Below are 13,794 nucleotides of genomic sequence, written 5' to 3'. Positions count from 1 at the left end.
TAACATTTTCGTGCACTCATCTTCCTCAGCTGTGATCTTAGAACTCTTCACAGCAGACAGTCCAAGACCCTGGCTTGGAAGGACGTTTCACTGGGGCTCAGCTCAGCCCTCGGAGGCAGTTTGTGGGCACAGCCCTGACGCCCACCTGCTCCTGAGCTTCCTCCCCTGGAGGATGAGGGTCGCTCAAGGAAAGCCTGCCCGGCTGGAGCCACAGAATCCCGCCACTTTATAAACAGCCTCGTTCCTAATCTACCTCCCTGCTCCTTTCTGAGCCAGCGACCCAGTCCACTGGCTGGAAGATTCTGTCCAGAACTGTGCAGACGGGTCTCCATGCCGCTGCACCAGGAAAAGTGAGGACAAAATCACAAGCTGCCTCAAAAGGGGAGAAGAGAAGAACTCTCACGCAGTTGCTTCAATTCAAACCAGCTGTGAGTGACTAAAATGCCCAGTTTATCCCGAGGTATATGTGGGTCCACTCACATTTGGCTCTAGGCCCCTAACTGCAGTCCACTTCTCCCACCACTAGATGGCAATCCCGTTTTTTAAAATTAATTAATTAATTTATGTATTTATTTTTGGCTGCGTTGGGTCTTCGCTGCTGCGTGCGGGCCTTCTTTAATTGCGTCCAGCGGGGGCTGCTCTTCGTTGCGGTGCGCGGGCTTCTCATTGCAGTGGCTTCTCTTGTTGCAGAGCACGGGCTCCAGGTGTGCAGGCTTCAGTAGTTGTGGCATGCAGGCTCAGTAGTTGTGGTACAAGGGCTTAGTTGCTCCGCGGCATGTGGGATCTTCCCGGACCAGGGCTCAAACCCGTGTCTCCTGCATTGGCAGGCGGGTTCTTAACCACTGCGCTACCAGGGAAGCCCGGCAATCGTGTTTTTTTTTTTTTTTTTTTGGTTTTGTTTTTGTTTTTGCGGTACGCGGACCTCTCACTGTTGTGGCCTCTCCCGTTGCGGAGCGCAGGCTCCGGACGCGCAGGCTCAGCAGTCATGACTCACGGGCCTAGCCGCTCCATGGCATGTGGGATCTTCCCGGAGTGGGGCACGAACCTGTGTCCCCTGCATCGGCAGGCAGACTCCCAACCACTGCGCCACCAGGGAAGCCCGTCGGCAATCGTGTTTTAAAGCAGATTTTATTCAAGCAATAACACTGTTGAAGTTAAAAAGTAAAAAATAACTGTTTTCACCCCATTATGTTTGAATAAGTCTTAAACCCTTTTGTGAGTGAAGATGAGGGAAAGCAGGACGTTTCAGCAGCCACTGGTGGGCGCGTGAGCTGACATCGCAGTTGTCGGGGGACTGGGCAGTGATGCTCACGCCCTGCACGTCCTGGGACCCGGCAGACATGGCAGGTCTCACCCTTGATAAGGACGAGGATGGCCAACATGTACTGTGTTCCTGCTGTGTGCCAGGCATGAAGCCTCATTTAATCCCCACAACTCTAAGAAGTACTATTATTTCCTCTCAATTTACAAATGAGGAAGTCAGCCGCAGAAAGGTCAGGTAACTCGCCCAAGGTCACAGAGCTCGCAAGTGGCAGAGCCACAATCCACACCCTGCTTCCACTGCGCTGCACACGGCTCGTGTTCCAGGAAACAGGTACACCTGGGGGTGCTCACTGACGCACTGTCTGCAGCAGAGAAACACTGTTGGTCTAACAGCCCACGGGCGAGACCGTAAAGCACAAGGGGACAAGGCAGGGCGCTTGGGAACCATGCGCTAGATTTAGTGGTGGTCAACCTGGATGATCTCAGAGACTGATGTTGAGACACAGCAGTAAAAACCAAACACAGAAATTAGAACTGTGTTATTCATGACGACCAGCACAGGTATAAGTAGTAAGACTATAAAAGGATACGCTCGAAATAGCGCACCCCGTTTATGATGGTGTTTGTCTCAGGGGAGAGGCAAGTGGGATTAGGGAAAAAGGCTTTTATCTGTAGTGTCTATTATCTTTTTTCTCTCTCTCACTTCCTCCCTCCCTCTTGAGCAAAAAGGAAAAAACTCAAACCCTACTCTAACTCAGAAAAGCATTTTATGATTGATCTTCACAAACACATTTCTTTTTTAAAATATTTCTTTGGCTGCGCCGCGTCTTAACTGCGGCATGCAGGATCTTAGTTGTGGCACGCAGGATCTTAGTTAAGGCATGTGGGATCTAGTTCCTTGACCAGGGATTTAACCCGGGCCCCCTGCACTGGGAGCGTGGAGTCTTACTCACTGGACCGCAGGGAAGTCCCCACGAACGCAATTCTTACACCTGACAGCTGTGACTGTCAAGGCAACAGGTGAGCCTTTGCTCAGGCAGGGTATCTCCCCAGAGATTCCCCCAGGCTCCCTCCTGGGGTGTAAATAGCTCATGAGTTCAGCAGGTTAGACCTCCAGCCACAGCACATCTTCGTTAACCTGGAAAAGAAGGATGGAGGGAAAGGAAGGGAGCCCGGGAAGAGTCAGTTCTGCCTTTTACTTAGTAATTGCTTTGCTTTAAGACAGTGCTTCTCTTTAGGACACCAGCTCCAAACAACTGAGGTGTTTCTTTAAACATAAAAGTTCCAACTGTTCCCTTGCTTCGCTTTTTGCGTGTAGGAGGAGGGTAGGGTAGGTTACAATCAAATGTTTAATTGCTCAGGTGGAAAGGTCAGTGATTAAAACAAATTTCCCCCCTCCAAGTTCTTCTAAAGCTGTAGGCAAATTGGTTACCTAGAAACACAATGACTTATGACTAACCGGCCTCCTGTATTGACCAGGGTCAACACATATGAAACCATAGGTCATTCGTTGACAAGTTTCCCTAGAACTCTGAAAGGTTTATGGAGGTTAATGTTCCAAGATTAACGGGGGCTAATGGCTCTGAGCAAGAAGCCAGGTCTGAGGGGAAAAAAATCGAAAACTGGTTTTTAGTGCCAGCATGGAGCTTTTGCCAGCTGCCAAATGCATTAATAAGAATGTGTAGGGAATTCCCTGGTGGTCCAGTGGTTAGGACTTTGCACTTTCACTGCCGGGGCCTGGGTTCAATCCCTAGTCGGGGAACTAAGATCCCACAAGCCACACAGCCGGGGGGGGGGGGGGGGGGGGGTGGAGGGGGCGGGAAAGAAGTGTAGAATTGCAGAGGAAAGGAGGAATAGCTTGGCGTGCAGATTAGCTTTGACTCTAACGGATTGGGATTGCCTCAAAGCTCAGGACGGTATGGCTCTGTTCTGCACTTCTGTGAGGCCTCCTCAGAAGAGCAATCTCTACTTCCTTTCACAAATACTTTAATTATCCTGTTGCAAATCCTGTTTCCCTTCCCTGGAGTTTAACATGCCACATCGCTTAAGGGAACAAGTGGTTCCAAATATTAGGAACACCCACGGTAGTTCTGGAAGAGCTGTGACTCCGTGAGAAACTTCCTCTTCTGCCGTAGTAGTGAGACAAGCTCTTTTCAGCTGACCTCCCCGGCTCAGGGGACTGAGAGCCTCCTTCACTGGTGAGCCTGAGGCGTGTGGCGGATGCAGGGAGGAACCGGTGCAGTTCCGGGGGCCTTAACTGTTTTCACTCTCACCACGCCTTCCCGGTTGGACTGAGGGTCTTTCATGGAACAATTCGCGCCACCTCAGCTTGGGAGACTTGGGACAGAGTAACAGGTCCGAGGTGTGTTTATCTTAAGCCGAGAGAACCTGCTGGGTCTGGGCTCCCCAACTCTAGGGTGAGGCTTGGTGGAGCAGTGGCCACACCTGCTGGGACAACTCCGAATGCTCTCACTTGGTTTCTGACTTTGGAAATTACAGGCTACAGGAATATACGCTGCTTGAAAAATATGTGACGTGTGTGGAGTCAACACCAGGTCTCCCTCAATCCTCCCCCCTCCTACCCGAAGCTTACTTTCCGTGTGAGGTGACCATGGTCAAGGGCACCTCCTTCGTGTGTGCATGTACATACAACATGCCCCAGAGGTACTGGGTCAATGGTAAAATTCTGAATTTAGAAACAAAATCTAAACAATTCCAGGTTTGTGAAATCACTCTATAAATGCACAAATTTAAATAAAAAGCAAAACCAAAAGCCTCATTCCTTAATCACATCTTGTATTTTATTTCTTATAATTAATGGCTAATGAAGGAAAAAAGTGTTTGTAGCATCCTACTATTTTAAGACAGCAACTGTAACTTAAATGCTAATCTACTCCATAAAATAGGGAGCCTTCCCCCAGGGCTGTAGTGGGCGTTTATTAAGTCTCCCGAACCCAGGGGCAACTAGTCAGTTTTATTACTTATCAAACATAGGAAAAAATTACATGTTATTATTGTTTCCCATAGCTGGAAAATTCCACAAACAATACATTTTCTCCATGTACACAATCCCTTGACTCAAACCAGAAGCTAGCTACCAAAATACCTACAATTACAATTCTCAGACTAGAGCCTGGCTGCTTCTGAGGGTTATTTGGTGGGATGCCAAGGGGCATTGCCCACGATAAGGTGAGTGTGCTCCATCTGTCCAGAGAGCAATGTCTACTTGAGGCTAAGGAATCATGTTTATTTTTCAAAAATGTCAAATGGAAGCTTTTTCCCCCAAATGAAATACAGGGAACCACATACATAAAACAAGTTTTAGGAGCCGGCACTGGCAGCAGTAGTTGGCTGATACGAATTCTCACTGCACGCATACCCTAGGGGTGCGCACAGCCTTCCCCCCCCCCCCCCCCGGGCGTACCCAGGGGAGATGCTCGGCACACCAAGCCTCACTGCCCTGAATCTCTCAGTTCAAAGACTGGGCGCCCTGCCTGGGACACAGAAAGGTCTATGGAGGTCCAAGAGCCACCAACACTGTGCCAGTGTTGCTTGCCTTTTTTTCGGGTAAATGCTAGTCAGAGGTAGCAGAGCTGGTCTTTTATGTGCTTAAGTCCAGCTCTTTAAATTTAACTTTTCTGGCTTTGCCTTTTTGGTTGCAATAAATTTCAACAAATTACTAGTTCTGCTTGTGTTACTGCAGCTCTCAGACCCTGTGGCACCTCGTTCCAGATCACAGGACACAGCGATACATGTTCCCAAACTTTGAGAAAGCTCTGAACGTTCCCACACAGCTTCCTGCCCGTTAATCTAGTTTCTGAATATTCTGGTTCTTTTCCTTCTTTGTATATTCTTCTAGTCGAAGAAGCCACTTTGCCCAGTACTGGGAGCAGAGCTCTGCGTCCATGAAATGTGGGTGGGCAGGGGACCCGTCTTTGTAGGCAACCACGATCAAGCCGCACTGAACCTAGGAAGGAACACAGGGCAATTCCAGCATCTCCACAGTAGCAACAGAGTTGAGGTCCATTTCCTTCTTACTCCAGGGCACACTCAGAACAGAACAATCTACAGTAACAGCTGCTAACTCAATTTCTAAGGCGGGTTGATGAAAGACTGGCCCAGGATACACAAGAACACAAAGATGACAGTTAAGATGCTAAAGAATGGACTGTGATCGTTAAAGATTAACAACAACAAAAAGCCCAGGAAGAGGGGGAAAGTGCTTTCTGAAGTGGTAGAAGGACAGCAACAGAGTAAGCAGTGGGTTACAAACAGAATAAAACCCTAAGGAGGGAAGGAGCTATAACCCAGCATCGAGCAAAGCTTTAAGTAAGCGGAGGCTCCGCGTCCTGACCTGAAAGCTGTAGTTGATGTCATGGTTTATGGCACCAACATACGCCACGACTTGCAGCGGGTTGTCAAATGTATTTTGGATGAAAGGCTTTCGCTTCTCCGATGTCTTCCAATCAATCACACACAGCTTGCCCCTAAAGAGAAACCAAAGGAAGCCCTTGAAGGTAATAGTGCACACTAAAACGCTATTAGGCTAAGCCTCTTCTTATACATAGTTTGCTACTTGTCACCCAATGACTGTTGCTTCTATTCCCCACATTCCAAGAAGTCGGCTCTCCTGAGCTTTACTTAGGGTTGAAGAGGTGTGACGTTCTCTTTCCTTTGAGCCCCTCATTCAGGTCAGCCACGAGGTATGACGGAAGATGCTTCCTAAGTGCACCCATGGGAGCTGCAGGTGCGGGCCCAGGTGCGAGTGCTGGGAAACAACTCCTCCAGCACAAGCTTCTAAACTTTCTAGACGTTCCTTTGGACCTCCATGGTTTAACAGTTGACAAGGGAATTGAAACTATTATTATCTTAGTTGATTTGGCTTCAAACGTCTATCAGAATGAACCACAACAGACCAGTAGCAAAGTCCCCATTGTAAAGGACTAAGCATCGTGGTGCCTCAGAAACCAAAGCTGGAGTTCAAATCCATCAACACTTAACAGGCACCAACTATATGCAGAAATATAAATAAGAAGACCTGGTCCCTGTCCTAAAAGTTTACACACAGGGTAGGGATATTACTATTAGGGATATTGGGAAAATAGAAAAATTCCTGCCACTTTTTTTAAGTTAAATAACCAGTACATCCCCCACCCCCACCCCATCCCGGTGGACTTTTACACTTGCCAAGCACAGATGTCAAAAGGGCCGCAGGGTGGGTGCACTGAGAACCGGTGATTCTCAAAGGGCTCTATCTGCTCACTTCAGCTTCAAAACCAGCAGTGTAGAGGGAGATCTGCACAGAGCTACCTTCCTGTCACCGCAACACTAGATTACAACTTATGCAAGGTATTTATAAAATATATAAAGTCTAGAATAGCACCGTCTAAAGAAATAAAATGCGAGCTACACACGTTATTTAAAATTTTCTAGTAGCTACATCCAAAAAGAAAAAAAAAGATGAAATTTTAATATTTTATTTACCCCAACGTATCCAAAATATCATTTCAATATATAATTAATATTAAGAAGTTATTAATGAGATATTTTACATTCTCTTTTGTACAAAGGCATTGAAATCTAGTTTGTATATTTACAGCATACCTCTGTTTGGACTGGCCACAGTCACGTGCTTAATGATGGCCTTTTATGGCTAAAGGCTACTCTACTGGACGGTGCAGGTACAGAGGTAACATGTCATCTTTATAACTGTTTTCTATTGCTGTAGAGCTTGACAATCTATGCAAATGAAGAGAGGGCCCCAGCATCCCCAGGGCACTACCATTCCCAGTTCTCTCTCTTGAAAAAAATCAAAACACCCTACAGTAAAGACTTCTGCCACATACCACTGTGTCTAGCAATGTACTATAACTTGTAGAACTTAATAACATGGAAAAAAACTTAGTAGTATAAACCCAAATTAAAATTGTAATGAGACAGTCCACAAATAGCTCTTTAACAAATAAAAAGAGCTAATTTATTTTGCTCAGCCTAATTTACTTTGAAATGCAGGCTGAAATGACAAAACAGTGTTAAAACGCATGTTCCCTGTGGCCCCGCAATTTCCCTTTTAGGTCTGTACCATAGAGCAGCGGTTCGCTATCCTGGGTGCAAGTGACACATGCCTGGAAAATTTAAGAAGTATTCACGCCCAGGCCTACTTCAGATCAACGGAATTTATCCAAACCTCACATATCATTCACCAAAACAAACAAACCAACGAACCCGTGCGCCTGCCGAGAGAAACTCACGACAGAATAGGAGGAGACACGGTCACTGCTGTAGTTTGTAACTGAAAAACTAGAATAACCTGAGTGCTCCCAACAGGGAACTGGATATGGTTCATTCATACCCAACAGCAGTTAAAAAGAGAATAGGATCAAGAGAGAATAGGATCAAAATAACGTTGCTAACATTTACTGAGTAGATAGTGTGCATTTTAAGTACCGTACAGGGAATGTCTCATTTAACGTCTGTAACAAACCTATGAGGTAGGTACTATTATTTGCCCTATTTTACAGATAAACAAATTGAGGTACAGAGAAGCCAAAGCCAAGTAAGTAGCCCAGGGTTAAGAAGAAAAGCCAGAAACCAAACTCAGGCAGCCTGTCTCCAGAGCCCAGTAACTTTTAACTAGAGTTCCAAGGGTTTCACTCACAGATTTTCCCCTTATCCTGTTGTATCGCTCATATGCTTTTTTCTTTCCTTTTTTTTTTTTTTTGGGGAATAGGGGTATCTGCAGGTTATATCTACCCTTGAAATCAGGAGTAAGTGGTGAAAACAGGAACAAAGCAGCAATTTAAAAGCCCCTGGAAGCTTTATTAAGCTCAGAGTTCCTATCCATGTCAAACACAGCCTGGAAGCCAGGCAAGGAGTTGACTTTCAGGGCCAACAGATCAAGGTGCTATTTTTAGGGAAACAGGAAAGAAAATGCAGGAATCAAATTGGATCTCACGGCTGGTACTTTGCTAGGGGTGGGTGGGGGGAGGGGAGGGGAACATGCTGGAAAAAAGGCCATCCTAGGGATACTGGAAAGTTGTACCTTTTCTCCACGAAACACTTTGACTTCGGAATGTAGATTTACAAGGATGAGATGGCTCTTACCTGATGTGACTTTACAGAGGCCACACCTTGAAGCAGGAATTAAAAGGAAAAACTAGCATTGGAAGGGAACCATGTGTCCCACCCATAATGAATTCACCTCCACACTTGATGTAAAAAATTGAATACTTACTGATAATCAGCTACACAGTCCAGCAGACCTACATACTTTAGGGTCTCATGTTTAACAGCGCTTTCCAGAGCCTGCACTCCACTGACATCTCTCAGAACATGCTGGATACTTTGGATGTAGCCGGATTTGAGAAGATTTTCATCAGGCTCTTTTAAGTTCCCCTGGGGTGACAGTATGCTTTCCAAGGCTTCATGAAACTGTTTCCCTTGTAAAAACATGTCTGAAAAGAAAATCAGGGGAAAAGGAAAACAACAGCAATAACAAAAAAACCCCAAACAAAGCTAATACTAACGAACAGATGCTCTATAAAACTCTCAACAATTAAATTAAAAATTACATGAGTTATCTTTAAGTGACAACCCCTAAGACACCATATTTCAGCCTCTTGTGAAATACACTAAGAATGCACTTTGAAAACAAAAGGGACTAGTAGAGCTTAGATAATAAAATAGATTAAAATGAAGTATTTCTAGTAGCATTAGGTCAAAGCTAGAATTGAAGATCTGGGCTTACAGGACCACACCTAGTGAATTCACACAGAATTTAAGTGTGAATTTAAGTGTCCGTTTAATTTAGGTAACCAGTAAGTTAACTAGCTGTGATAAATATTAGGGAACTGTGCTTGTTTACAGTTCTTTTTACAACCAAATCTTAATTATGAACATAGGTGGAGGCATCCTTTTACCAACAGGCTTAGTGACTGGCAAAGTGAAAATCAAGGCACACACAAATTAATGTTGTGGGATTTGGGGCAGAGAGGAGGAAAATATATGACATTTTTCTCCTGCACTTTCTTTTAGGGCAAGAACAGCCTACGACAGTGGCTCTGTCCTGAATTTTTTTTCCTCGTACACTTTTTTTTTTGGCCTCCATGTAGCATGTGGGTTCTTGGTTCCCTGACCAGCGATCAAACCCATGCCCCTTGCAATGGAAGTGTGGAGTCTTAACCACTGGACCACCAGGGAAGTCCCTTCTCATACACTTTTAAGAAAAGAGGACACAAACATATTCAACAAATGCAAGAAACACTACATATTCACTTGACTTTTGATAAGGGAAGGAGAGAAAGAAAGAAAAAGAGGGTATTGCTGTGCTAAGCAGTGGACTTGGCGCTTTCAAGCTGTTAACTTTCAAACACAACAACCTGGCAAGATAAGATCATCACCCCCATTTTAATGAAGAAGGCCTAGGCAGTGCTGTTAATTTGCCTCAAAGCAAAATGCTGGCCTGGGGCCTGGCACCAGAGCCTAAGGTCATTCTGGTCCCTAACACAGCAGAGTGAGAGATGAAAAATCAGGGACCATCAGGAAGATACAGAAACAGAGCAGGAAATATACATGCTTGGAGACAGACCCACAGAAAATGAGGAAAACCATCTCATCTAATGAGGTAATGTCAAACCATATTACCTTTGTCAAGTATTTTTTACAAAGATTTTGAAAGGTCAGTTCTACCATTGGCAAAAAGTGGAATTGCTTCAGGGAAATTACTTGGAAAGTGAAGTGAAATTCAACTGAGGAAATAAGTTATTCTACTCCAAATTTACTTGGCTTAATTGGACTTATTAGCACATAAAAGGCCTACAAATTTAAGCCTTATGGAATTAAAACCTAGGGAAAAGAAGAGCAGTATTTATCTACAGACTAGTTTTACTGAAGCAGAACACAAACATATTAAAAACATGAAGGAAAAAAATTTGTTTATCAACAGCCAAGCAAATAGACAACTCATTCCCCACTGCAGTCTTAACCCCAGGGAGGTCTTCATATTTAAGGGGCAACAAACATGGGATCTGGGTTACAGAATCCCTTAGGATTGGAAAGCTGAGAACGTTAAACGTGATTAAACTTGTGGAAATAAATCTTAAAAGATTCAAGAGTTATCGCAGATAGCATCAAGTCAGAGTAATTCACTCAATAAATTAAAGGAATAAAAGTGAAATGTTTTCAAGTCCCAGTAAATAAAACGTATTAAAAAAAACACAAAACATGAGTTTCCTATATTCTGACTGACAGCGTGGATATTTTAGAATTTAAAAAGTCAGTGTAGGACTTCCCTGGTGGCGCAGTGGTTAAGAATTCGCCTGCCAACGCAGGGAACATAGGTTCGAGCCCTGGCCGGGGAAGATCCCACATGCTGTGGAGCAACGAAGCCCGTGCGCCACAACTACTGAGCCTTTGCTCTAGAGCCCTCAGGCCACAACTACTGAGCCCACGTGCTACAACTACTGAAGCCTGTGTGCCTAGAGCCCGTGATTCGCAACAAGAGAAGCCACTGCAATGAGAAGCCCGCACACCACAATGAAGAGTAGCCCCCGGACACCGCAACTAGAGAAAGCCCGCGCGCAGCAATGAAGACCCAACGCAGCCAAAAGTAAATAAAATAAATTTATATAAAAATAAAAGGCGATTAGCTCCTGCATATAGTCCTTGCCCCAGGGAGCCAAGGAATTTACATGGGGCTCCGGCCTTGACTATTTTTGCCATGTCCAACTGCCACCTAAATACTTAATATTTTTTCTTTAAAACACGTGACCACAGGTTTAATGTGTTATGCATACACACAGGTTTTTTCTAAGATGCCTCAAAATAAGTGCATTGCTCTTATATTAAAAATTAAAGTTCTTGTGTACCACGAGGGGTACACGTACTGCTCTCCGGGAAGCATGGCCTAAGGAATGCTCAGCGTAAAACTTAGCTTCAACAACTATAATCCTGATGGGGGACCAGCTAATTCTCCTGTACCATTGGTCTTTTCTTTCATCTTGCTTTTGAATGGAATCTATTTTAAGAAAGCTATTCTCTTCACTTGTCTAAGAAGTTAGTGAGTTAGGAGTTGAAGGCTGAAGTTTATCAATTCAGTTCCTAATGAAGAACATCCGATAATCTCAATTTACTAAGACCTAAATACAGATCACATGTTCTGGCTTTTTGCCCATCTTTAAATTTATGAGTCAGTCTCTGCTGATAAGCAGAGCAAGGGGGTATTTACTAGATTCTGAACAGAATGCCTAGCAAACAACAGAATTCCATTATGAAGCGACTGTCCCATAATCAAACGAAACAGGCAATTCTAATACTTAAGTTTGTAGCTTATAAAATAAATGAATTTCATACATCTTTAGTCAAAGTACTTGATCTCTGTGCTTCAATTTTATCTGTGAAATGGGGATAATAGTATCTGTGCTTCATAGAGTTGTCATGAGGATTAAATGAGTTAATATATAAAAAATGCTGTTAATACTAATTATCATTTGAAAGTAGTTCCTCACTAGTTAACGTTAGAAAAAGAACAACTCATCCTTTTGACACTGGTGCTCTGTATTCTGGAAAACATAATAACCATACAGAATCAGGATTAAGAAAATTACTTGAAGTATATTCTGCAAAGCCATCCTCTCCCAGTTCCAGAATCATCCGACGTTTCCACCTCTCCAAACAGGAAATCTGTTCTGAGGTCATGGTCTGCTGAAGGATTCGGGTCACACTTGGTATCGTATTCTTTTGCAAAGGGATTTTCAAAGGAATTGTAGGATCATTTGTTGCATTTGGTTTTCCGCTTTTCTCTGGATTGAAGAGAGGACACCAGTTTCGTGGAACTCCTGCTGCTTCTTGCTTTGGGGCCTTACACTTCCTCACAGGCCCGTAGAGTAAAGCATCTTCCTCAAACAAAGACTGTGGCGCCTGAGCATGGCCTCTGAATGACAAGACAGACCTCACTAAATCAGAGTACTTTTCTTGGTCCACTTCTTCATAAGGGTTCACTTTTTTCTTCCGGCCACACAAATAAGAGGAAGTGGAGAAGACCACACGGGGGGCTGGTTCTACAGAAAACCCCTTTGAACTTTTAAGCTGCCTGCAGATGGTCTGAAATACCTTCATCTTCAGATTTTTTTCACTTCCCTCTAGTCTACTTGTAATGTCGAGGACCTTTTTAATTTTCGCTTTCCTATCAAAGAGAAAAGTGGTGTTAGATATCAAATGTGTTAAATATTTGAACCATCAAAGCGAAAGCTGCAACAGTATGATATTGCACATTAAAATTGTATTCGGTACGCTTTTTCGACATGTTTAACAGAGGAAAACAAACCTAACTCCATACTGAATCTATTACTTTAGCTCTAACCTTTGTGCCCTGTTGCAGGGGGCTTAGTCTTTTCGGCTCTGCACCTTTTGGAAAAGTACGTTGCCTATAGCCTGAAATACACAGGAGAACCCATTCTCAAGGCTCTGACCTTTAAAGGTATTAACACTTTTCCAATCATATAGAGATTAAAAAGTTGCAGAACAGAAAATAACGATCTTGTTGCAGGTATATAGGAACACTGTGACCAGACCTGCGTGGACAGCTGTAAGAACAAAGGATTCTGGCACCAAGAAGTGGGCAACAAGCAGCCACACCCCCTCCCCTTTTAGTATAAAAGAAGCCTTAACTCTAACTGGGGAAGATAGTTCTTTGGGACATAAGTCCACCATCTTCTCTGGCTGCTGGCTTTCTGAATAAGGTCTCTATACTTTGCCCTAACAGCTCATCTGTCAATTTATTGGCTTGTCCTGCAGCCGAGCTTGGACTCAGTAATACTCGGACAAAACTATTTCTAAAGGACCGGCACCTGTTAAACGTGAACTAGACAGCTTGGGGCCACATGTCCCCAGCTATGGAGCCATGTGCCGGCCACGAAGGTAGGCGTGTGTGAGACAAAGAAACACAGGACGCTCGAGGAGCGGCGACAGTTAACAGTGCCTCCACTCATCCCTAAACACCAGATTCTCTGCTACGTATCCTGCGTGGAGAGTTCTCATCTAACCCCTCACACCCTCCAAGGTGGGCACCACTGCGACCCGGCCCGCTCAAGACGCGGCACTCGCGCTCCTGAAGGGTCCCCATTGACCTGCCGGCTAGAGGCCATCAGCAAGGCCCACCGCCCAATCTCCGCTCCGGCGGAGGCGCAGCCCCAGCGGGGACAGGACGGCGGCGGCCCCTCGGGCGGGCGTCAGAGTTAGGGAGGGCCGGCAGGGGAGGTACCTCGGAAGCCGGCGCGCTCCGCTAGCTCCAGGGCGCGACAATCCCGCGAGCAGGTACTTTCGTCAGTCCCGCGCTTTGCTCCAGACTTAGGCCCCGCCCCAGGCACGGCGGCCCCAGCATACACTGCGGTGCTCACGCCCCACCCCTAGCCCCTCGTGCACCTCAGTGGACACTCGAGCGATCCGTGGGGAGACCCTCCCCGCACGCAGAAGCGCGGGCGCCTCCAAATCTCGCCTTCTCTCTCTCTCACGAGATTTCGTTTACGTCAGAGC

At 45.2% G+C, this 13,794-nt stretch overlaps 1 protein-coding gene across 2 annotated transcripts; it reads right to left on the bottom strand.

Annotated features, from left to right (window-relative positions):
- Positions 1-4,958: 4,958 nt before the first annotated feature.
- MGME1 (mitochondrial genome maintenance exonuclease 1) lies at positions 4,959-13,762 on the bottom strand. Of its 2 annotated transcripts, none has more exons than XM_082857924.1 (5): positions 13,684-13,762; positions 11,868-12,445; positions 8,498-8,717; positions 5,618-5,750; positions 4,959-5,230 (listed from the first exon to the last, which is right to left on the bottom strand). In XM_082857924.1, the coding sequence occupies exons 2-5, from the start codon at positions 12,376-12,378 to the stop codon at positions 5,069-5,071; spliced, it is 1,026 nt and encodes a 341-aa protein (XP_082714050.1). In that variant the 5' UTR covers positions 12,379-12,445; positions 13,684-13,762; the 3' UTR covers positions 4,959-5,068. The 2 variants fall into 2 exon arrangements, with proteins under 2 accessions (XP_082714050.1, XP_082714049.1); XM_082857923.1 differs by lacking the exon at positions 13,684-13,762 and adding an exon at positions 13,523-13,608.
- Positions 13,763-13,794: the final 32 nt, after the last annotated feature.

This window comes from Leucopleurus acutus (genome assembly GCF_964270905.1).
Source record: "Leucopleurus acutus genome assembly, chromosome: 16".
NCBI classification, from domain to species: Eukaryota; Metazoa; Chordata; class Mammalia; order Artiodactyla; family Delphinidae; genus Leucopleurus; species Leucopleurus acutus.
The sequence above is the reverse complement of the archived record's forward strand: the minus strand, read 5'-3'. Positions and strand labels throughout refer to the sequence as shown.

Coding starts and splice junctions, on each gene's coding strand:
- MGME1 (XM_082857924.1), bottom strand. CDS start 12,378: ATGAAGGTATTTCAGACCATCTGCAGGCAGCTTAAAAGTTCAAAGGGG. Junction 5,751..8,497: donor GACTGTGTAGCTGATTATCA/GTAAGTATTCAA, acceptor GTTTCTCTTTAG/GGGCAAGCTGTGTGTGATTG. Junction 5,231..5,617: donor ACATCAACTACAGCTTTCAG/GTCAGGACGCGG, acceptor GTTCCTTCCTAG/GTTCAGTGCGGCTTGATCGT.